The 25,346-nt window shown below is 37.6% G+C and overlaps 1 protein-coding gene across 1 annotated transcript in view; it reads left to right on the forward strand.

The window, feature by feature from the left end:
- Nucleotides 1-24,810, forward strand: part of LOC111987564 (callose synthase 9) — a 73,830-nt gene extending 49,020 nt beyond the window's left edge. Inside the window, exons 38-52 of the mRNA XM_065771160.1 lie at nucleotides 4,504-4,619; nucleotides 4,717-4,800; nucleotides 4,888-5,000; nucleotides 9,619-9,671; nucleotides 9,738-9,914; nucleotides 11,012-11,059; nucleotides 19,271-19,429; nucleotides 20,515-20,628; nucleotides 20,710-20,798; nucleotides 21,317-21,475; nucleotides 21,554-21,656; nucleotides 23,224-23,343; nucleotides 23,587-23,637; nucleotides 23,735-23,917; nucleotides 24,389-24,810. Coding sequence (XP_065627232.1) covers nucleotides 4,504-4,619; nucleotides 4,717-4,800; nucleotides 4,888-5,000; nucleotides 9,619-9,671; nucleotides 9,738-9,914; nucleotides 11,012-11,059; nucleotides 19,271-19,429; nucleotides 20,515-20,628; nucleotides 20,710-20,798; nucleotides 21,317-21,475; nucleotides 21,554-21,656; nucleotides 23,224-23,343; nucleotides 23,587-23,637; nucleotides 23,735-23,917; nucleotides 24,389-24,625 — 1,806 coding nt within the window. The 3' untranslated portion in view covers nucleotides 24,626-24,810. The remainder of the gene's footprint in view (nucleotides 1-4,503; nucleotides 4,620-4,716; nucleotides 4,801-4,887; nucleotides 5,001-9,618; nucleotides 9,672-9,737; nucleotides 9,915-11,011; nucleotides 11,060-19,270; nucleotides 19,430-20,514; nucleotides 20,629-20,709; nucleotides 20,799-21,316; nucleotides 21,476-21,553; nucleotides 21,657-23,223; nucleotides 23,344-23,586; nucleotides 23,638-23,734; nucleotides 23,918-24,388) is intronic.
- The last annotated feature ends 536 nt before the right edge of the window (nucleotides 24,811-25,346 follow it).

Raw genomic sequence — 25,346 nt, forward strand, 5'->3', positions numbered from 1 at the left:
ATCAGCTTGGTGGGGAGCTTTTACAAGATCTTGTCTAAGGTTTTGGCAAATCGTTTGAAGCTGGTTTTAGACCAACTTATCTCTGAGTCTCAGAAAGTTTTGTGGGAGGTAGACAGATTCTTGACTCAGTCCTTATTGCCAATGAGTGCCTTGATAGTCGTGTGAAGAGCAAGAATCCGGGGGTTATTTGTAAGCTTGACATTGAAAAGCTTATGATCACGTGAATTGGGAGGCTCTTCTAGATCTTTTGAAGAGAATGGGCTTTGGGGAGAAGTGGTGTAGATGGATTCGTACTTGCATTTCAACTGTCCAGTTCTCTATTTTGGTTAATGGGACCCCAGCTGACTTTTTTAAGAGCACGAGGGGTTGAGACAAGGGGACCCGTTATCCCCTATGTTGTTTTTGGTTATAATGGAGGTTTTAAGCAGGATGTTGAAAAGAGTTGAAGGAGCTGGCTTGATCAGGGGCTTTAAGGCTGAAGGTAGACGGGGGGAAGGGGATTGTATCTCGCACCTTTTGTTTGCGGATGATACTATTCTGTTTTGTGATGCTGAAGTGGAGCAGATCCTGCATGTTCGAATGCTTCTCCTTTGTTTTCAGGCTGTGACAGGTTTGAAGGTTAATGTCTCAAGAGCGAGATGGTTCCAGTAGGGGAGGTAATAATTTGCATGTTTTGGCAGAGATTCTGGGCTGTAGGATTGGGGCTTTGCCTATGACATATCTTGGTATGCCGTTGGGGGCTTCCCACAAGTCCCCTCTATTTGGAATCCTATCTTGGAAAAAATTAAGCGAAAGTTGGCTGGGTGGAAGAAGCTGTACTTGTCTAAAGGTGGAAGACTGACGTTACTTAAGAGTACTTAGCTAGCCTCCCTACTTATTATTTATCTCTTTTTACCATCCCTTCTCATGTGGCTAAGAAGATTGAGAAGATGCAAAGGGATTTCTTGTGGGGGGATTCGAAGGCTCATTTGGTAGGGTGGGATAAGGTGTGTGCCCCAAAGGCGAATGGGGGATTGGGAGTAAGGAAAATCACGACTTTCAATAAAGCCTTATTAGGAAAATGGTTATGGCGGTTTGGGGTGGAGGAGACTCGCCTATGGAGGAGGGTTGTAGCTTTGAAGTTTGGGGAAGAGTGGGGGAGTTGGTCTTCCAAGGTGGGTAGGGGTGTCCACGGGTGCGGTTTATGGAGAAGCATCCGAAAAGGCTGGAAGGTGTTTTGTAAATGCACTCACTTTGAGGTAGGGATGGGAGATAGAGTGAATTCTGGACGGATCGGTGGTGTGGGGAGTTACCACTCCATCTATCCTTCCCGATGGTGTATGGGATTGCTTATAATAGAGAGGCATCTGTGGCCTCGTCTCTTGAAAGTTGGGGACTGGGGCTCAGAGAAGCTGGAATGTTCGTTTACTCAGGGAACCAAATGATTGGGAGTCGGGAGAGGTGGAGGATTTCCTCCGTACCTTAGGCTCAAATTTACCTCAATCTGAGCACGGAGACCGTATGAGGTGGAAGTTGTCAAAGAAGGGGAATTTTAAACTCGCTCTTTCTATAATAAGCTTCGTTGTCCCTCATCTATTATCTTTCCTTGGAAAGGTGTTTGGAAGGTTAAGGCTCCTCCGCGCGTCTCTTTCTTCGTTTGGAGTGCTGCTTGGGAGAAGATTCTTACTGGGGATAATCTGCAGGGTAGAGGCTTTGATTTTGTTGACTGGTGCATTATGTGTCGTTGTAATGGGGAATCGGTAAACCATTTACTACTCCATTGCGACAAAGCTTATCAGCTGTGGAGCTGGGTTTTCAGATCTTTTGGGATCAACTGGGTTTTGCCATGCTCGGTTGCAGATACCTTTTTGGTTGGTGGAACTGGCTGGGAAAGCACTCTTCTAGTGTTTGGAATTTAGTTCCTCCGTGCCTAATGTGGTGTATTTGGAGGGAACGAAACTGGCGCACTTTTGAGGACTTGGACAAATCCGATGACCAGCTGCTCCTTTTTTTACTGGTTCCCTTTTTGATTGGTCTAGGGCCTGGGGACTCACCTCTAGTGATTCTCTCCCTATGTTCCTAAATTCCCTTCTTTGTACTTAGTTTTCTGTTGACTGTTGTTTGTTTTGTTGTTTTTTCTTGTTTGTTTCCCTCTCTGTATTCTTTGTTCTGCCTTATGTTGTTTGCATGAGGTAGCCTCTTGAATATACTTCTCTCTTACTTATAAAAAAAAAGATAATCTTATGCTCCGAGGCTAAACTTTGGTAAATCGTTGTTGTATGTGTTGCTGTAATGAGGAATCTATGGATCACCTGTTGATTTCTTGTCCGGTTGCTCATTCTCTGTGAATGTATATGCTTCGACTGTTTGTGATTGATTGGGTCATGCCAGGTTCCGTTATAGACTTATTTTTTTGTTGGTATCAGTGGCTTGGAAAACATAATTCTGATATTTGGAATTTGGTTCTGAGTTGTTTAATGTGGAATATTTGGGCTGAATGGAATTGGCGCTCTTTTGAGGATATGGCAAAATCATTGGATCAGTTGCTAGATTTATGCAGACGGACCCTCTTTGATTGGTCTCGGTGTTGGGGTCTCTCAGATTGTTCTACTATCACGGATTTTCTTTTGTCTCTTAGTATAACTTAATGCCTGTTTGCTGTTCTTATCCCTCTTTTCTACTTGTTCACTATCGTGAATCTTGTATTTTTTACATGTTTTTTCTCTTTTAATAAAATTTTTTCTTACCTATCAAAAATGAAAAATAATTAATAGCTTATATTACATTGTTTTGCACAAAACTCAAACTAAAACTAAAAACAGAGAATACAGAGAGACTTTCTTTGGAGTGTTATTGACGCTCCTAAGGTTCCTCTGGTGGAATGGGCTAAGGTTTGTATGCCGGCACAGAATGGTGGTTTAGGGATTCAACGGTTGAGAAGATTTAATTCTGTTTTATTAGGCAAATTGTTGTGGAGATATGGAACAGAGAGAGATGCCCTTTGGAGGAAGGTCATTGAGGCAAAATATGGGGATGAAGTGGGTGGTTGGTGTACCAAACCAGTGTTAGGGACCTATGGTGTTAGTGTGCGGAAATCCATTAGAAGTGGTTGGTTGGACTTCTCTAAATTTCTTCAGTTTGATGTGGGTGATGGTACTAGGATAAAGTTCTGGAAGGATGTATGGTGTAGGGATTGTTCTCTCAAGGAAACATTTCCAAAATTGTATAGTATTAGTCGGACAAGGGAGTTTTTTGTGTTGGAGTTTATGCATTTCTCTAATGGGAGGCTTCATTGGGACATTCAGTTTCGTCGTCCACCACAAGATTGGGAGTCAAAATCATTTGATCTTTTTTGGGTGGTGCTTTATTCCACGAATGTGCGGGGTGTTGGTGATGACAAACTTCGCTGGAAGCCATCAATGACGACAGGTTTTGAGGTTCGAGGCTTCTATCACTCTTTATCTCCTTCTTCTGTCATTGATTTTCCTTCGAAAATGGTGTGGCAATCAAAGGTTCCTCCTAGAGTACCGTTCTTTTCTTGGACTGCTGTCTGAGGTAAAATCTTAATTATGGATAATCTTTGGAAGAGGCATATTGCAGTGCTAGAGTGATGTTTTATGTGTAAAAGGTGTGGGGAATCGATGGATCATCTTCTTCTTCATTGTCCTATAGCATATGAGTTGTGGTCTATGGTTTTTTGTTTGTTCGGTATACATTGGGCTATGCCGTATAAAGTTAGCGAGTTGTTAGCTTCTTGGCAGGGGAAGTTTGGTAGACATCGAAATATAGGTTTATGGAGGTTTGTGCCACATTGCTTGTTTTGGTGCTTGTGGCGGGTGTGGAATGCTAGATGCTTTGAGGATTGTGAATGGTCTATTCTTGACATTAAGTTTTTCTTTTTCCGTACTCTCCTTGAGTGGAGTTTAGTTTTGCCTTCCTATTCTTGTTTTTCTCTCCCCGATCTTATTGATTGTTGTAATATGGGTTCTTGATTTGTGCCATTGTAGTAAACTTCTAGCGTACTTGGTTTTTTAAAACAAAATTTCTTACATTACTTATGAAAAAAAATAAAAAAATAAAAATAGCATACATAATTCGCGAGCATCCCCACTTCTACAAGATTTGGGAGCGGTGGTTGGTAGGTAGCTTTACCCCCAGTTTAATATCTTATATGTACCACTAAGTTTTTGGACAAAATTAAATTAAAATTATGAACATTTTATCACATTTTAATTTCCAGTGAAAAAAGTGTACTCCTAGTGTACCCCATCATTTCACATTCAAAAGTTGCACACATTCCTTGTTACACAGTGTTCCACATTTTATTTAAGTTTGGTTTTAGCTTTCTAGTATCTGTTTCTGTTAATTTTGGTTTCCTATAAGCAGTTCATGATTTTGCCTTATTCCTCATCTGTCATGCTTATTATGAAGCTCTATCTGCATTACGTCGCGTTTGTGTCTATGTAATTTATTTATTTTACCGGCTCTGATTAGTTGTAATGTTACTTAATATTTTTACTTTAGGATAATTATTTTGAGGAAGCCTTGAAGATGAGAAATCTTCTTGAAGAATTTGGTTCTGATCATGGTATTCGTCCTCCTACTATTCTTGGTGTCAGGGAACATGTATTTACTGGAAGGTAGATTTTCATTAAATCCTTGTTTGTTTTAAATTTCTTGATAGCATTTCTTTCTCTTCATATTTACTTTCTTTTAATTATTTTTATCAACGTACAGTGTCTCTTCTCTAGCTTCATTCATGTCAAATCAGGAGGGTAGTTTTGTGACTATGGGTCAACGCGTTTTGGCAAATCCATTAAAGTAAGTTCATTTGAATTATGCTGGCAATTTAATTGGCTCCCTGTATATTTTCATTTTTTTGGTATTAACATCCTAGTTATTATTCAGGATCCGTATGCATTATGGCCATCCGGATGTTTTTGACAGAGTTTTCCACATAACGAGGGGTGGTATTAGCAAGGCCTCTTGTGTTATCAATATTAGTGAAGATATCTTTGCAGGTATTACTCTCTTCTTTTACAAGAAGCTGTTGTACTTGTTTAGTTCCATTTATTTTGTCATTGTGATGTTTCTCATTTAACACTAGTGATGAGTAAAATCAATCATTTAAAGGATGTTATCAACTATTTTAAGGGTGAAATGGTCGCTTAACTGTTGTATGGGAGACATTTGGTCTGCTAAGCCTTCTCATTATGTCGGACAGTCAAACCTTGATTGTGTTGAGCTTCCATTGCATAGGCTGAAGCACTTCTATTTCAGATTGCATTTTGCTGGATGCTACATTAGTTAAATCAGTTATCATTCTTTTGGTAATTGCCATGACATTGGACAGATTTAGAAATCTGCCTATGGATACTTATGGTGAGCTCCTCTATTCACTTGTGCCAGAACTGGCCCCTTCGCACTTCTTGATTTTAACCCTTCTAGAAAAGGGGGAAAAGACGACTTCAAGTTGAACTTGACTTGATATTTATAACATTTTAAATGAAAGGTATAATGGCGAGAGGGATCAAATTTAGGATCTCCTCTCACTTATACCATGATAAATTATAGATTCTCCCAAAAGCTTAAAGAGTTAGGAAATTGTGAATTTAATCGTTTAACCATAATTCCATCACATAGGTATGGCCTAAACTTTGTTGGGCCATAGTAATAGAATCAGCAAATATAGGCTTATCAACCCCACTAGCCCTATGTTGCACGGACACGGTGATTTTGGCCAAGTACCCGTGTCTGACACAGACACATGAGTACTGCTAAGACACACCTAAAATCCGTACCCAAGGAGTATCCTCTTTTTCTTTTTGAAAAAATATGGGTACATCACGGACATGGTTGCGACACTCTAGAACTTTCTGGCCCCAGACACGACAAAACTTCAAAGAACAAAAAAAAGAACAGGATTTGGACCAATGCCTCTCTCTTTCCCTCAGCTCTCTGATCTGATCTGTGCGATGTGCCTTCTCAATGGCAACCAAACCCCCTCCGGCGACGCCAAAGCTCCTTTTCTCTCCCTCCGTCATTTCTCTCTCTGATCTGATCTGTGCTGTGTGCCTTCTTGGAGTAACGACACCCGAACCCCCTCCAGCCTCCAGCGACCCCAAACCTCCTTCTCTCTCCCTCTGCCATTTCTCTCTCTACAGGTTTTGGGTTCTCTGTCTTTTTGTCTTTCAACTCTTTTTTTTTTTTTTTTTTTTTACGTTTGGCTTTACTTATACGCTTGTTATGTTTATCTCCTTAGGATAAAATTTATATATAGTACCTTCAGTGCTGTTCCTTAGGTTTTCTTCTTAAGATTCTGCTATGTGGCCGCTTAATTATAAAATAAACTCCATCTCATGAAAAAAAAAGCCATATGGCAGAATTTTAAAAGAGGAACCTAAAGAACAATACCTTAGTATTGTGCTTAAGACTTGTCCTATCTCTTTATGCGTGTATTGAGTTTACTTATTTACACGCATTATTTACTTATTTTATAGGTTTATTTTTTTATTTTTATTTTTTTGGGTTTTATGTTTATCTCCTTATGCGTGTAATGGGTTTAGTATTTTTTTTTTTGTTTGGTTTTATTTGTCTTATGGGTTTAGTAATGGAACAAAAATTATATATTAGACAACATTTTTCTCATGTTATTGTACTTATTTGCTGTTATTACTTAATTTAAGTCCTAAAATAAACATATATTGTCTAAAAATATTTAAAAATATACCTAAATATATTAATTAATTAATTGTTTAATTACCATACCCCCGACACTTCATACCCTTCTTTTTCAAGAATTTTTGTACCCTCATACCTGTGTCGGTGTTTGTGCAACCTAGCACTAGCCACATCACTCAAGCAAGTTCCAATATTTGACAGGGAGATGGAACTATCTTAATCCAAGTAGGGACTTTAGGTAAGGACAATTTCAAGAGTTGCATACATGGCTACAACTTGCATATGATGAGAGGCTTATTGGCAATGTTCAAAATTTTTGCTTCTGAGACGAAAACTCTGGTTTGAGCATCAGCGAATATGAATAAGTACACGCCATTCTCCATGGAGAAGACTAGTACCCTACTTGATTGGCTCCATAGAATCTCAACTGACCTCTTGACCAAGAATAATGGCAGCAACCAAACAGCCGCTGCATTGTTGAGGACACTTCTGAAGGGGAGGCAACCATCCGGCTTGTCTAGAACTTAGCCAATAGGCTTGCAGCCCACTTCCCAATCCCTTCCTCCACAGCATTGATAGTGGGATTCACCACATATTTTTTCCATTAATCTTGCTTAATTCGTGATACTCGAGCTTATTGGCAGTTCTTGCATCCTCTTGAACAAACTTTCTTGACCCCATGTTTAAGTTGTGTTAGGGTTTATTTGAATAATGAGTTGATAGTCCCATTTAACTTAAGCCCATTCATAAAACTCGCCTTAGCCACATCATCTGCTGTAGATAGATTGTCCAGCTCAGTAGTAACTGCTTTTCTCACTAAAATCCCACTCCACACCCTCTAAATGCGTGGGGATTACTTCTCATGTCCAATCTGCTGGAAACCATAGTATCTAACATAGGCCAGGAAATCTTGCTAGTAGAACAGTGAACGAGTTGGGTTGGTTTGTATTGGGGGCAATTTCAATCCAAACCAACTTCATCAGATTGGGAAATTACCACCCCAAACCAACCCATTATTGATAAAATTGAAAAGAGAATGGAAAACAAAAGAATACAAATGCATCAAACTATCAAGGATTAAGTTTTTGCCCAAATATGAAATATCTAATACATTAAGCTAACAAAGTAGAAATAACAGCCTTAAAAATTATATATATGTGTATATATATATACCCATACATACATACATACATATATATATATATATATAGAGAGAGAGAGAGAGAGAGAGAGAGAGAGAGGATTGATGGTGGTAGAGATTGAAGATTGAAAATGAGAAAATGCCGATATTAGAATTAGATATCTTCATATCTTATAGGGTTTGAGTCAGTTTAGGTTTCAAATTATTGGATGGGTTGTGATGTATAGAACAGGGTTTTGAATTCCATTCTGTTCCAGACGGAATTTTTTGTTCCTGTAGGTAGACCAGTGCAAGTGACCCACCTGTTCTGTCCCAATATTCCAGCCTACACCAGCATTCCAGGCAAGATTTTGGTGTTTTGGGTGAAATGGGTGCACTGGAACTTGAAAGAACTTGAAAACAAATGTTTCAGCTTTTCAGTGAGTGAAATTTTGGAAAAAAAGGTGAAGAGAAAATAATGAAAGAAACATTTCACAAATTGAAGCTAAGAACCAGATCTGCTACCCAAAAAAAAAAAAAATGAAAGCGTTAAGTGGTCGATGTTGGCCGAAGATAGGAGAGGCCGAAACAAATAAACTGAAACTTTGAAATTTGAACTGATACAAAGGAAGAAGAAAGTGTTGGAAAGTCTGGAGAGTAGTGCACTTGTGGTAAGGGAAAAAAGAAAAAGAAAGAAGTAAATACATTAAAGGGTGAGGAAGAAAAAGTTGAAAGGACAAGCGGGTGGAGACGTGTGAACATGCGTAGAGAGTGGTAAGACAAGTCAAAAATTTAATTTGACTTTGATGTGATGGTTGGCAGAAGGGAAAAAAAGGAAAAAGAAACACAAAATATAGTATATAGTAATAAGTGATATAAATATTCTCATAAATAACTAAATAAAATAAGATTTTATATATATATATATATGTGTGTGTGTGTGTGTGTGTGTATCCGGTGCATAATCCCGAAACAGTGCACCAATATACATCGATACCAAAATATTCTGTTCTAGTAACCAATCTGGAACGGCCGCGAGAACAAAATTTAAGACCTTGGTATAAAGTGTAACGAGAGCACCAATAAAAGCAATACACACATATATGTAAAAAAGCTGTGTTGGTTCAGGTTCATCGGTTTATAAAAAATTCCAAACTGAAACTGAAGCAACGCAAACACTTAAAAAAATCCCAACCCAAGCCACCTGTGAAAACCAATCCATTATTTGAGTTGGTTGGGTTGGGCAGGTTGGATGCACAGCCATACTTGCTTGAACTTGCTGGCAACTGTTGCACAACTGGAGATTCTTAAGAACCCCTTATCAATCATTCAAACCCTTTGTACCTGTGCAACCAAGATTCAATCATGAAAGCAATTTGATCAATGGTTCCCATAGGCCTCCACACGTACATCACTGCTTCAGTGCTTCTGGTGTAGATATATCTTTTTTTCTTCGTAGTCATGGAGCCCTTAGTCTTTGGCCTCCAAAGTGAATAGTTATTTGTTTTCCAACCAATCAGGTGTTATGTCTTTCTATGAATGAAGATGTGAAGGGGTTTTGGTTCTCCTCATGGAAATTTTAGGATGTTGTTTTCACTGTTCTCTCTCTTATATGAAGCTCTCATCTTTTGGATGTTTTATTTTTGTCAATGCATACTATTTGGTGTTTCTCCTGCTCTATGGACTTTATAACCACTCTACTACTACACTTCTTGCAGTAATCTATATAATCACTATTATAACAGAGTTATGCTGAGTTCAGCGCAAATTTCTTTGATATTTATCTTCCTAGCACCCCAGAAGACTTTGATTTATTCAGTTATGGTGTTAAAATGCAGGATTCAATTCAACTTTACGCCAAGGAAATATCACTCATCATGAGTATATCCAGGTAGATATGCTGATTTCCTCACTTGATGCATAAATGGCATGTAAATTTTCTAATACAATTTTACAGGTTGGAAAAGGAAGAGATGTTGGGCTCAATCAGATTGCTCTATTTGAAGGGAAGGTTGCTGGTGGTAATGGCGAACAAGTTCTTAGTCGTGATGTATACAGGCTTGGGCAGCTCCTTGATTTCTTTAGGATGATGTCATTTTACTATACCACTGTTGGATACTACTTTTGTACTATGGTATGCTATTTGTGCTTTATGTCAACCATGGCTTATTATTGTTGTAATTAGTGTCGGTTGGGCGGATTGAAGTTTAAAATGGTTAATGTGATTTTTAAACGCAAATTGAGCTCCATAGTTTCTTAGAACTCCTATTTTTTAATTTTAATTTTTTTGGTTAACTAACTTGTTTTCACAAATACTTCATTTCCTTTAGCATTATGCTTTTCAGTTTTTGCTTTCTTTTTTCATTTCTTATTGAAATTAGGATCCTTATGTGGTTTTGTTTCGTAATGTGCACCTTTCATTCATATTTCATTTCTTTTTTTGTTTATGATTTTTTTTTTCATTAGAGAAGCAATGTGGTGGAATTTGGATAAGAGGGGAAGTTGTCTGTAGTACATTAGTGTGATAGTACAAGAACTAGTTAAGGTATTACAGGCAGGTTTCTTATCATAATGTGTTACATTTTTTTTTTTTTTGGGGGCTGGAATCATAATAGTTTACATTAAAGATCAAGTCCTTATCTCATTGCATTAGAGTTTTTCTAGATCGTTTTAGGATGAGATCACATGTGTATGGCTTTTGGATTTTTGCAAATGATATTGTGTTAGTTGATGGGACTAGAGCGCAGGTTACTCCAAGTTGAAATTGTAGAGCATTGCTTCTCAATCTGAAAGATTTAGGATTGACTAGCAGGAAAAATATACAAGTGTCTTATCCCTATTAGTTCATGAGGATCTATAGCAATGCTAATTTATTAGAGATGGGTTATGGTTCAGTTGAGTTGAGTAAAGATCACTGGTCAAGTTGAGCCTGTTTATAATTTTTGTACCATGTGCTATCTTTTTCATTTGTGAAAGGAATATTTTGTTACGCACAAAATATTTAGAAATACTTTGACATTATACAATGAAGATTTGATGTTCTTATTGCCCATTGCTTCATACTCTAAGAGTAAAAAGAAAAGAAAAATAAAAAAAAGAAGCAAAACAGGCATTTGCCTCAAAGCAAGCTAGCTGCATTCAGATAATGAATTGAAAGTTCCATGATACTTATATCATATGTAGGGTACTTTTACTGATCTCTGATAAAGTCTATTTTTTTTGTTCGTGCAGCTAACGGTGCTGACTGTATACGCTTTCCTTTATGGGAGGGCATATTTGGTATGCTGGATTTTATTCATCTCTTGTGACAACTGTATTGTGCTTTATTTTCTCTAAAATTATGCCATGCTTCTGTCTGTATGACCTGTGTGTTCGATTGCTACAATTTTTATTTAAAGTAGTAACATCATTAAAAAAGTGCAAAAAGATGCACAACCCTCCTCCTCAAATCCCTTTCCAACAGCCTTGTTATTGGCCAAGTCAGTTTGGTCAGTACATACCCCACCACACGCCGACCCAAGCATCCTTACCCCCTCCGAACCTTAATCCTCCCAAGACGCCACCTTCTTCACAAACCAAGCCTTCATCTTCACATGGGGAATGGGGGAAATCTGCTTTTTTTTTGCATTGACACAAAGGCCTTCTTCTTGGCTTTTGATGGAGGACGTATGGATTCTTATTCCATTACAGAAAAGCGGGGTAGGTTCCATGGTTCTATTCAGGTTGGTAGATCGGGCTTGGACTGGATCATTGCATGCTTGGTAGAGTTATGCCGTTGGGATTTTAGCAAGCAATTTTTTTTCAAACGGTTTCATGAGAATTCTAAAATTTTGGAGTGCTCTAGCAGGCTGAATAAGGGTGGTTGTTTTGTGGAAATATCTGAGTATCATAGTGGGGCTAGACTTGGTTGTTTGCGTGTTCTAGAAGGTTTTCATAAGGGTGGTTGGGCTTTTCTTGAGAGGAAGTTAAGTGATTTTTTCTTGGGAAAACCTGTTTCTAGGCCGGGGAAGGAGGTGGCTGCCAGTGGTGGTAGGCTTGCAAAGCCCATCGGATTTCCAAGGAACCAAATTTGGAAAGATGTTAATGGTTACGTGAAATTAGGAAGTGATTTAGATTTGGAGAAGAAGTTTCCTAAACTTCCTGGTACGTTAAATCAGGAGGAGGGATTTGGGGGATTTGATTTGATTCCAAAAACAAATATCTCAAATCACATTGTATCTGGACGGCCAATGCGTGCATCTACTTTTAAGTGGACTAAAGCCCATTTTTCTTTAAATATATCTGTTGATTTTGAAGGAAGGGCCAACATGTGGTGAAGTGGGCCAATTTTGTTCAGCCCAAGTTTGTTAAGGATGTTATAACAGCTACTGAACTCAGGTCTGTTATGCAAGTACTTGGTGGGCCTATTACTCAAGCCCAAGATGACCCTCTGGCCAAAACTAAGCAGACCCATACCGGTGATTTAACCCATTTGAAATCACAAGACTTTTCACGATTGTGTGAGCGAGGTGAAGGATCGGGCTCCCATGTCAGTGTCGAGAAGTCAAGTACCGGCGAGATGGGAGGAGATCTTCCAACTTCCGATGGAGGTTCCGATACGGCGGTGCAGGAGGTTCTCGATCCGATGGGTTGCACCGGTGAGATGGGAGGGGCTCTTTCAATTTCCGATGGAGGTCCTAATTGGGCAGTGCAGGAGGTTTTTGCTCCGATGGGTTGTACAGGTAGTGGCGTCGAGGTGGGGGCTCCTTCCACTGTCTCAGTTGCCGACGACCCAGCGACGGGCTGTCCGATCAGTGGGGCTGTGGAGGTTTCGCATGTTTCAAACACTGTTGGTCATCCCAGCTTCACTGATGCTGTGGCGGAGTGTGCGACGACATCAGTTAAGAGGGCCGAGGTGTCTTGCCACCAGTCTTTATTGGAACAAAACAGGTTTTCTCCTATTTCTGAGTTGGTTTCGGATCCTATCGAAGAAGAGACGCTGTTGTTGAATTGGGTCAATCCCACGGAGTCGGATAGGGATGAGGAGGAGCGGCAGTTGATGGAATATGTACCTTTGGCTCAATGGGATCCTAATGGGGGTTTGGTGTTATTGACAGAGGACTGTGACCTAGTTGATATCTCCGTGGAGGATGATGTGGAACCTTCGGCTTGGGTAAGTAAGAAGGTTAAGGGCTTCGGTAAGTGGGTGGGTTTCCCCATAGATTCCTGTGAGAGGCACTGTGTTGAATTTTTTCAACGACTTGAGAAAGTGTGGGAGAAACAAGCAGTGGCAGGTAGCCTTCGTCGCACTGCTTCTTCCTCTACAAAAGGTATGAGGGAATTACGGAATTTAATTTCTACAGTTAATTATGATGGCCAAGCTGCTAAACGAACTAGGGAGATTGTGAAGTTCAGTGGGTTGGGCTCTGATAGTTGTCCATGAATTTGAGACTTTTATCTTGGAATGTGAGAGGATTAAACAATCCTCATAAGAGGGATACTGTGAAGAACTTACTCAAGGAATGGAAGTGTGAGGTTGTGTGTTTTCAGGAAACCAAACTGGACAGTACCAATTCTGTTGCTGTGAAAAGTCTTTGGGGCAACTCTTTTGTAAATTGGGGGGCTTTCGATGCCATTCACACAGCAGGAGGTATTCTTGTGATCTGGGATACAAGGGTGTATGAGAAAATTGATTGTGTGGTGGGTAGTTTTTCTGTTTCGGTCTTGTTGAAGGGGGTGGCAGATGGTTTTGTTTGGATTTGTACAGGAGTTTATGGCCCAAATGATGCCGGTTTGAGGGATGCTTTATGGGCAGAACTTGATAGTGTGAGAGCGAGATGGTGTTCAGCTTGGTGTGTTTTAGGTGATTTCAACATTATTAGATACCTGGCTGAACGTCTTGGCTGTAATACGTTTAGTCCGGCCATGTTCAATTTTTCGGACTTTATCGAGAGGAATTTATTGGTTGATCTTCCTTTGGTTGGGGGTGAGTATACGTGGTTTAGAGATTCAGTGAACCCTTCTATGTCTCGTATAGATAGAGTTTTGGTTTCAGCTGATTGGGAGGAACACTTCTCGGATTTGATTCAAAGGCCTCTCCCTCGTGTGGTTTCAGATCACTATCCTCTTCTAGTGGAGGCTGGAGACGTGGCGAGGGGGAAAAGTCTCTTTAAATTTGAGAATATGTGGCTTAAAGTGGGGGGTTTTGTGGACCGAGTTAGGGGCTGGTGGAACAGTTATCATTTTGTGGGATCCCCTAGTTATGTTCTAGCATGTAAATTCAAGGCTCTTAAAAAAGACTTGAAGTGTTGGAATAAACATGTTTTTGGGGATGTGCACTTTAGAAAAAAAATGTTTGTTGTTTGAGCTGTTGGATTTTGATATGAGAGAAGGGATGCAAATGCTGACTACGGCAGATAAAGCAAGAAAATTAGAGATTAAGGCAGAGATCGAGTCTTTAGCTTCTTTGGAGGAGATTTCTTGGAGGCAGAAATCAAGGGCCTTGTTCTTAAAAGAGGGGGATAATAACACTAGGTTTTTCCACAGGCTTGCTAATTCACACAGGCGAGCTAATACCATGAGGGAAGTGGAGGTTGATGGCATTATGTTTGAAGTTGAATCAGATATTCAGGATCAAGTGGTGGGGTTTTATAAGAGCCTTTATCAGGAACCTGAGGATTGGAGGCCCACTGTTGATGGATTAGATTTTGCTAGGTTGGATGAGTCTGATAGGCTTTCTCTTGAAAGGAATTTTGATAGGGAGGAGATCATTGCGGCTCCTCGAGAGGCCGAGGGTGATAAGGCTCCAGGTCCTGATGGCTTTACCATTGCTTTCTTCCAAAAGTGTTGGTGTGTGATTGAAGAGGATGTTATGGCTTTTTTTGCAGACTTTCATAGCCAATGCCTCTTTGAGAAATCTTTGAATGTCACTTTTCTGTGTTTGATATCTAAAAAGATTAATGCTGTCAATATTAAAGATTTTCGGCCCATTAGCCTTGTGGGAAGTTTGTACAAACTTTTGTCAAAAGTGTTAGCGTATAGGCTTCGAAGTGTATTGGACAAACTTATATCCAACTCCCAAAATGCCTTTGTTGGGGGAAGACAGATTCTTGACTCTGTTCTCATAGCAAATGAATGTTTGGATAGTAGATTGAAGAGTGGTGTTCCGGGTGTGATTATTAAGTTGGATATAGAGAAGGCTTATGATCATGTAAATTGAAATGTTTTATTTTACCTTATGGAGAGGATGGGTTTTGGGTAGAAGTGGGGAAGGTGGATGAAGGCCTGTATCACTACAGTTCGTTTCTCAGTGCTTATTAATGGGTCCCCGACTGGCTTTTTTGGAAGCTCGCGTGGTCTTCGTCAAGGAGATCCATTATCTCCACTTTTGTTCTTGTTGGTGATGGAGGTGCTGAGTAGGTTATTGAGGAGGACAGAAGATGGTGACTTTCTTAGGGGGTTCCAGGCAAGCCCCAATGGGCGAGGAGGTTTGCATATTTCTCATCTTCTGTTTGCTGATGATACTATACTTTTCTGTGATGCATTTAGGGAACAATTATTATGTATACGGATGGTGTTGATCTTTTTTGAAGCTATTACAGGCTTAAAAGTAAATGTTGGCAAGAGTGAAATTGTGCTAGTTGGTGAGGTTGGGAATGTGGATGCTTTGGCTCATATTCTATGTTGTAAGGTTAGCTGTTTGCCTATGTCTTATTTGGGAATGCCTCCTGGGGCTCATTTTAAGGATGCTTCGATTTGGAATTCTATTTTAGAAAGGGTGGAGAAAAAGCTCTCTGGTTGGAAGCGGTTGTATTTGTCAAAAGGAGGTAGGCTTACTTTATTGAAGAGTACTTTGTCGAGTCTCCCAACTTATTATCTATCTTTGTTTACTATTCTGCTACACATAGTAGATAGACTAGAGAGGATTCAGAGGAATTTCCTTTGGGGGAGTTCTAATGAAGTTTTCAGATATCCGCTGGTTGCTTGGGATAAGGTTGTTTGGCCGGTGGAGATAGGGGGTTTGGGGATTCGGAAGATTGGGCTTTTTAATCAAGCTCTTCTTGGGAAGTGGCTTTGGCGGTATGGGAAGGAAGCTACCCATTTATGGCGTCAGGTAATAGCCACCAAATATGGAGAGGGTAGTGGAGGTTGGTGCACTAGAGTTGTGAGAGGGACTCATGGTTGTGGGTTATGGAAGAATATTAGGAAAGGTGCAGACAAATTTTTCAGTCATGTGGTGTATGCAGTGGGAGAGGGCAATCGTATTCGGTTTTGGCATGACCCTTGAAGTGGTCCTATCCCTTTGAAAGAATTATACCCGGAACTGTTTGCCTGTGCCGTGGTTCAAGAAGCTCTGATTTCTGACATGATTATTTCTGCACCAGACGGGGGCGGTAGTAGTTGGAACTTCATTTTCCGTCGCTATTTTAATGAATGGGAATTGCAGAGATTTTATTCTTTCTATGAGCATGTCTCTGACAGGATTCCTAGTGGGGAGGGTGAGGATATGTTGATTTGGCAGTTGAATCGCAATGGTGTTTTTGATGTGCGATCCTTTTATATTGCTCTATTGAAAGCCCCTTCTATTTGTTTCCCTTGGCAGAGCATTTGGTGTGTAAAGGTACCTAAAAGGGTATCTTTCTTTTTATGGACTGCTGTTAGGGGTGGGATTCTTACAATAGATAATCTTGTTAAGAAAAACTTGCCCCTTGTTAATTGGTGTTGGCTATGTAGGTGTGATGAGGAAACTGTGGATCACCTTTTGCTTCACTATAAGTTTGCATCTACTTTGTAGAGTGAGGTCCTTATTATGTTTGGGGTTCAGTGGGTGATGCTGGCTACTATTGTTTCTCTTCTTTTTGCTTGGAGGAATTGGTTGGGAACTTACTCTTCAAAGGTTTGGAATATGGTACCAACATGCCTTATGTGGTTAGTATGGAAGGAACGCAATGTCCGAACTTTTGAGGACATTGAGAGACCTATAGATATGTTGAAGAACTTGCTTGCTAGGACTTTGTTTGAGTGGTCCCGTATTTGGGGTCTTAAGCAAAGTAGTTCCTTGTCTGATTTTCTTATTTCTATTAGACTTTCCTTATGATTTGATTGTATTTGTTTCAAGGGCAGTGAGTTTACAATCGTGAACACATTGTTCCTTTTCATCAATAAAACTCTTATTATCTATCAAAAAAAAGAAAAGAAAAGCAACACTCCAATCTAACAAGGTACAGAGGAAGAAGGCTTTAACATGAAGGATCGTTCACAACCCTCAAAACTTCTAGCATTCCTTTTTCACAAAAGGCACCTCATGATGCAATGTGGCACAACCTTCCAAAAGGCAATATTTCTATGCCTTCCAAAAGATCCCTGACAAGCTATGAACAAATTGATAACCCTCTTTGGCATAACCCATTGGAGCCCAAATAAACAAAAGGCAATATTTCTATGCCTTCCAAAAGATCCCTGACAAGCTATGAACAAATTGATAACCCTCTTTGGCATAACCCATTGGAGCCCAAATAAACAAAACACCATTGTCCAAAGCTCATAAGCTATTGGACAATGAAGAAGAAGGTGGTCCATAGACTCCCCACACCTTTTACACATGCATCACCAACCGAATACAATAATACCTCTTTTTCAGAGATTGTTAGTGGATAAAATCTTCCCTAGAGAAGCCGCCCAAGAAAAAAAAGGCCACCCTAGGCGGGAACTTTGAACGCCATGCCATGTGAAGTTCACAGGAAAGACATGCCATTAGAAGCGGATAGGGAGTGATAATTAACTAACCTCAAAACCCCTGCTCTTGGCAGGTATCCAACAGGAATAGCGAAAAAGAAAAGTTATAGAAAATCCAAGTTATCCAAGAACTCTAGCAAGTTTGAGGTAGAAAACGCAATGAAGGCTGAAGTCCACACATATATAGTCTTCAAATATAAGAGATTCAACCATAGTTGTCAAAACGCGAATCGTATCGTGAATCCATATTTAATTTTTTCGTATCGTGTATCGTAAGATACACAAACACTTAATAAAATTTATAAAAAATTATAAATATACATATATAAAGGATATATATTCATTATAAATTTTAAATGTATTCAACTAATGACTAATTTATTCATCATTTATGTAATAATATTTAACAAGCTAACTAAATAAATCAAACTAGCATGTGTTTATAACATACATATTCAAATTACTTAAATTCAAAAATGATAATATATTATAAATAACCCAAAAATAATAATTTATTTTCATCATATTCATCAAATTGCCTAATCAATCCTATCTAAGTCAACGCTATCATCATGTTTATAATTTTGCAAATTTATTTCTTTATTAAAATTTTCTTCATCGTTATTTGTCATTAACATTTACTATCTCTTCTTGTTCTTTTTATTTTAATAATTTATATATATATATATATATATTTTTTTTTGGCATTCTAGTTTCTTGGACTTGTAGCAATAACAATAAAAATAAAAATAAAAATAAATTTAAAATAAATTTTTAAATATTAAAGTGAAAGGTACTGTGTAGTTCAATTTTAGGAGAGAGGGGAAAAAACTTATGAATATGTTATTTTAGTATGCTAAATCAAGTAAACTAATATTTTTTTGCTAAAAACAACTCTAACAACTTGTTAGATTCAAATAAAAGTACAAATTTAAAAAAAAAAAAAAAAAATCTCATTTTAAAGCATTTGTCTATCGTACGATATAATGCGATTCATACGATATGCACACTTTATCGTACAATTTATGAGCACTTACAATATACCGATACGATACAGAACTTTTTCTACACGATACGATATGTGTTGTACGATACGTATCACGTATCGTACGATACCGACAACTATGGATTCAACTTCATTGAATGTGACTTGTTCCCTCAAAACAGTATTCCTTTCTGTCGAAAAACACCACATTAAGCACAATGGAATAGCTTCCCAAGTTTCCTCATTGATTCTCTTGACAAATTGTCCTTTCCAACAAGATAACATATCTATCATTGAACTAGACATTACTCACAAGGCACCAAACAAAAAAAATACTAGTGACTACAATTCCCGTTCCAATGCACAATTTAGGAAGTGATGTTAATAATTCTATCACATATGCTACTTTTTGTTGGCATAAGAACAATGGTGGGTATACATAAATATTTTATGAAAATATACTTTGTTGTATTGTGTCTTTTCCAGTATACTAAGAAACTATTTTATATGCCAATGCTAAAAGGATATGCATGCTTAAAGGATTCCTGTTTCAATCTTATATGTTGAATATATTGCTTCTTTTAATACATATTTATTGCACATTCTGATGTTGAAGCATTATGTACCATCTGGACCTTGGCACAAATTACTAAGGGGTTGGGTGGGGTGGTACTACTTGCTTAATCTCTCTCTCGCTCTCTCTCTCTCTCTCTCTCTCTCTCAAATAGATTTTGTGGTTGATTTTTATTCTCAAATAGGTTTTAAGTAACTGTGATATGATTGTGTTGCAGGCACTATCTGGAGTTGGTGAAGCCATTGAAGAGAGAGCTCAGATATTGCAAAACACTGCCCTGAGTGCTGCTTTAAACACACAGTTCCTCTTTCAAATTGGTATTTTCACTGCAGTGCCAATGATTTTGGGTTTCATCTTGGAGCAGGGTTTCTTAAAGGTAAGTAAGTGCTTGTCCTACATGTATTTATTTGTCCTTTTAACAACTTGCACAGCAACGTGTTTATGTTTTCATATATCATTCCTATATTTTTACAATTATATTTCATTATATTATGAAAAATTCTCAGCTTTTTTCTGCATCATGCAACAGAGCTGTAAGTGCAAGATTTTTGTGTTTTTGTGCTGAAATTAATCTTTTATATCTTATAAGTGTGATTTTGAACTATATCCCTACCATAGGCTAGAAACTTTGTTTATGCCCCTGATATTTGCATGGTCTTGGCTTCATGTGATCTTGTATACACTTACATTGAAAGGAAATGGGGAAAATAAAATCTAATTGTTGGATGTATTCTTCTGGGGCTGTATATCTGAGTTTTATGTCCATATTGTCCAACAAATACGTTGTAATTAGGCAGAGTGAGTTTGAATAATAGATGAATCGTGTCACCATTAGTTGCTCTGTCTCATCCGAGCTCCAGAAAAGTGGTCTGATTGTGTATCTTAAAGTCTTGATAATCAATGTACTCTATAGGTTTTTGGAGAGCTGTATGTTGGAAAGCAGAGCAGAGTCTTCAAGCATAGGTCTTAACATTAGAATAGGGTTGAATTTGATTATCTTTCCAATTTGGTGTGTGTATAAAATATCAAATAAATGTAGGTTATAAAGAATGCAGTTGCAATCTTATTAAATTTCCTTGTTTTGATTTATTTTGATTCTGAGTGAAATTTAATGAATAATATTACTTTTTTTTAAAGTAGGCTAAAATAAATGTATCTAATGAATAATCAATAACAAAATTAATTTGAACAAATAAATAAATAAAATAATGTCATACTGAATTGTCACTGTTTAGATGATTGTTGCTAATACAGATAAAGCGTAGCCTGAATAATGTTGTGTTATGTTTAGATTGCACCAAAAAAAAAGTTTGTTTATTAAGTGGACATTCTGTTTGAAGACAGACTTAACCTTCTGCTGAGTGTTTTGTTTTTCTACTCTTAGTTGGATTAATATTTTTTACCTCTTTTTTTTTTTTTTTTTTTTTTTTTTTTTTTGCAATTTTACCATCACTTCTGCAGGCCATTGTCAGTTTTGTCACAATGCAGTTTCAGCTTTGTACCATATTCTTTACATTCTCTCTGGGCACGAGAACTCATTACTTTGGTCGGACTATTCTTCATGGTGGTGCTGGGGTTTGTTCCTGCACTCTTTTCATTTTCAGTTAATTTTTCATGGTGAATTTAATAGTTAAATTAACTTTTATTTCTCAACAGTACAAAGCAACTGGTAGGGGATTTGTCGTCCGCCATATCAAATTTGCCGAGAACTACAGGCTTTACTCCCGCAGTCATTTTGTTAAAGGGTGTGGCTCTGTCTCTGTCTGTGTGTGTGTGTTTATTTGTTTTGTGGCAGTGCATTGTCATATACTAGAGGTTCTATCCAAGAAACTTGGGAGATTTTTAAATTTTATGTAGCAATTATATTTTTGAGCATGGATTTTTGTCAATAATATGCCAACATTTCTCCTTAGTAATAGGGAAAGAATTTAAATGGAACTAAAAGAGGTAGAGGAAGACTATAACATGAGTAGAAGTAGTAAGAAGGAAATGCTAATTCAGGAGCAGACAGGAAGTATAATTTTGTATGGTATAGAATGATGGAGAGGTATACATGTGGCTGACTCCAATTAGACTTTTGAGGATCCATAATTGACCAAAAAATTCTAGGGCTAAGGCTTTGTTGTTGTATTTTGGCTTCAATTTTATTTTTTAGAAACCATAACTATGTTGGAATTTATGCAATTTCTATTTTTCCATTTTTTCTACAAAGTGTGCATACTCAAATTGGAATTTCTAATGATGTTCATCCTCTTGTCTTCAGATTTGAAGTTGTGCTTTTGTTGATAGTGTACCTAGCATATGGATATAATGATGGTGGTGCAATTGGGTACATTCTTCTTTCAATTAGCAGTTGGTTTATGGCTCTTTCGTGGCTTTTTGCTCCCTATTTGTTCAATCCGTCTGGGTTTGAGTGGCAGAAGTAAGTTTTTTTTTTTTTTTTTTCCTGAAATTGAAATCTACTCCACTTAATTGACTAAAATATATGTTGTTCTTTTAGAGTTGTAGAGGATTTCAAAGATTGGACCAATTGGCTTCTTTACAGAGGTGGAATTGGAGTGAAGGGAGAAGAAAGCTGGGAAGCTTGGTGGGATGAAGAGCTGGTATTGCATCTGTTCTTGGATTTATTTTGTGTTTGATATCCAAGCTAGGAAGCTTGGATTTACTTTTCTTTTTTCATTGGTAGTAATTTCTCTCTAATGCCAATAAGCTCTAGCTCAAATGACCCAAAAGTGTCTTCAACTCATGATTTCAGTTCAAATTCACCTGTGTACCAGATGTGTGTGCGAAATGGTGTGTAATTAACACTACCCATATATCTGTGTGTAATTAACACAAACACATATATCAAATAGCTTCAAAAAAATTTGGGAAAAATCATTGAAAACTTTTGGGAGTCCAGCGACTCAGATTATATGGTTATCAGATTTTGGTGATTGTGTTGAAATTGATATAAGCATACCTCTGTCATCTGACGAGGATCTCTAGATTGCTTTAATGCATTTTTAGGGTTGGATCAGGATGCCTTGATACCAATTTGAGTTGTAAAATATGAAGGATTATGGTTAAGAGAGAAGAAAAAGGAAGAGGAAAATAGAGAGATAGACAGAATGGGTTTATGGCTTAATCAATCGTTCTTTCACCTCAGCACATATTTATATTAAAGTGATAGGCCTAGATTACAAGAATACCCGTATGCTATTGTTAAATTATAACAATCTAATATAAAAATAACTAGAGTAAGTCTAGCAAGATTTTAGTATTCTCATTATGCATTGATTGGATTTGATGAATTATTATAGAGTGATTTGATGAGCCAATGAACTTTAGCTGAAATGGTACCTCTTCCATTTGTAAGAGGTTGGTAGAGGGTTAGTTCATGCAAGACCCATTGGGTGATTGTCGAACTTACAGATAAAATTAATAAATAATTTTATTGTGATTAGATGGGAGGGATAAAAAATGAAGAGATAGAAGAAAAGTAAGAGTTCCTTTTTGGACCTTTAAATTTAATACTCTTGTACTCTGTTTCTCCCAAAAGCTTAACCCTTTGAGGCAATTTATATCAATCACAAACACACTAACACCAAACATAAGCTATACGCTCGTGGGTAAAGAGAGCTTGCAGTATCTTAAATATTTGTTATAAGGTTAAGCTTAAAACTTTTTTCAAGGAAAGGAACATGCTGGATTGTCATTACTAACTTATGTATTGAGTGTACGATTGGCATCAGCTTATTTAGCTTTTTGTTGAAATAGTGCTAAAATATGCTTGTACTTTGAAAAAGTGAGAAAAAATGAGGTTTTAAAAAATTGTGCATAAAGCTAAAAAGCTAATCAAATAAGCTGGACACAAATGGACACTAAAAGTTAACTAAATAATAGGATTTCTGGTAAAAGATCTTCAGGTAGTTGTAAATTCTTAAAGTTCTATTTATTTATTTATTTTGGTTTGTATTAACTTCTTTCGGTCGACTACACCCGTTGTGAACATTTCAGTGGGGTCATTCATCCTTTTTGAGCACCAGTCACTATGATGCTAATCAGGCTTGTCCATGTTGCGCCTTCTTGACCACTGAACTCATATATTTTTTTACTATGTGTCATTGTTATTTTGCTGCCACAATTTTTTTTCCCTCTTCGGTTGATCCAAATATATTGAATCTACAGATACATATTCGGACATTGGGAGGAAGAATAGCTGAAACTATTCTTAGTCTAAGATTTTTTATCTTCCAATATGGCATTGTATACAAGCTGCATCTGCAAGGATCAGATACATCATTGACGGTAACGGCTCTCTTCATTAGTTTATATAGTTTTCACTGCTTCTCTCTTTAACTGGCATCTTATGAGCGTACTTTTGCCAGTTAATTTTATTGTAAAATGCAGTTTGTAAATCTTTTGTCATTTGTCAACTAACTGTTCTACATTTCCCATACTGTTTAATATTTGATACACCTTTAAAATTTAGAATTTGGACATAATTGAGACATTAAGAGTTCATATGTCATTGTTCGTGCATATCTGTAGGTGTATGGCCTGTCATGGATCGTGCTAGCTGTGCTCATAATTCTTTTCAAGGTTTGGAATAAAACTTATAACTCGAGTGCTGGACTTCCTACTTTCAAATTTATGTTATCTGTGATTTGAACTCTTCATTTCATCTTTGGTTTTACAGGTTTTCACATTCAGCCAAAAGATCTCAGTCAATTTCCAGCTTTTGTTGCGTTTCATCCAAGGCCTCTCCTTCTTGTTGGCAATTGCTGGTTTAGCCGTCGCAGTTGCTTTAACAGATTTGTCAATCCCTGACATATTTGCATGCATCTTAGCATTTGTTCCCACTGGATGGGGAATCCTTTCTGTAAGTTTAAGTTATCTTTGTCTGTTATTTTCATTTATCTAAACCTCTCTCTCTCTCTCTCTGGTAAGAAAAATCAATGTTTTGGGCAGAATCAGAATTCCAAAGCTATGTATGAATGTTTTATATTCTTCCTGTATAGAAGCAACTATATGAATCATTTGCACAACAGACCACGTTGAAAGACTGTTCCCGTGGTTTACTTAAATCAGACAGTGTGTAATGCTGGTCACCTAATGGATTTGTAATATTGTTAATTTTCCCAATTATAAGGGTATCTTCCAATTTTTTTTTGGGTTTTTGTGACTCTAGACTCATTTCTACACAAATCTGGCCCCTGCAATTTGCCACCAATTTCTAAGCTTTTATCATTTGTTTGGAGACTTGTAATTGTTTTCTGTATTTCATTAGATAATATTGGTGCCACCAGTTTTTTTTACACACATTAACATGGAATTATACTATGATTTGCAGATTGCTGCAGCTTGGAAGCCAATTGTGAGAAAGGTGGGATTATGGAAATCAATTCGTTCACTTGCACGTTTATATGATGCAGGGATGGGGATGCTGATATTCATTCCTGTTGCTTTCTCTTCATGGTTTCCGTTTGTATCAACATTCCAAACCCGCCTCATGTTTAACCAGGCTTTCAGCCGTGGGTTGGAAATCTCTCTTATCCTTGCTGGAAACAACCCCAACACCGAGTTATGATGACCACCTCTGATCCTGTACATATATTATAATTGTAAAAGGGGGGAAATTCTGTCTCATAGTTCCTTGTCAAATTTTTTTGATGTAGCAAACCCTAATGTGCATGTATTTGGTATAGCTTGTGTAGAGGCATTTGAATAGCAGTATTTTTCTTAATGGTAATATATATCACATCATTTTTGTCATTCAAGAGTGCACAGTTTGCACTGTGCCTGCATGATATTGCTGACGTTTACATGTTTTGGTGAATGTTCACGTTTGGTGGCTATATCTGAAACGTTTAATGTTCCATTTGGTTGTTAACAAAATCCTGTGGAGTTACAGAGAAGTGAAGTGGTTAAAAAACTAATCTCAATGTTGTTTAACACAATTTTTTGCAAGGAATTAATCTCAATGTTTTACTCGTAGTCCAATTAAAATAGTAATTGGAATTTGTTGGAAACTATTTCTTTCATGGAAAATGGTTGATAGTGGTGTCTAAACCTTTTTACTTGATGATAACATAACTTGCTAAAATGATGGAAGAGTTATATTTTTCTCGCCAATCAGACAAGCTCGGGATATTGTGTGATGACTGAACTCTGAAGGCCAAAATGAAACTGATTTTGATTCAACCAAGAATGAAACTGAATGGAAAATATTCCAACTATGTTTAAATCAAACTAGTTTAGCAAGGGGAAGTAGAATATTTTAGTTAAATGGAATTTTGAAATAGACAAGT

The sequence above is a fragment of the Quercus suber genome, unplaced genomic scaffold (genome assembly GCF_002906115.3).
Source record: "Quercus suber isolate HL8 unplaced genomic scaffold, Cork oak 2.0 scaffold_40, whole genome shotgun sequence".
Classification (NCBI taxonomy): domain Eukaryota; kingdom Viridiplantae; phylum Streptophyta; class Magnoliopsida; order Fagales; family Fagaceae; genus Quercus; species Quercus suber.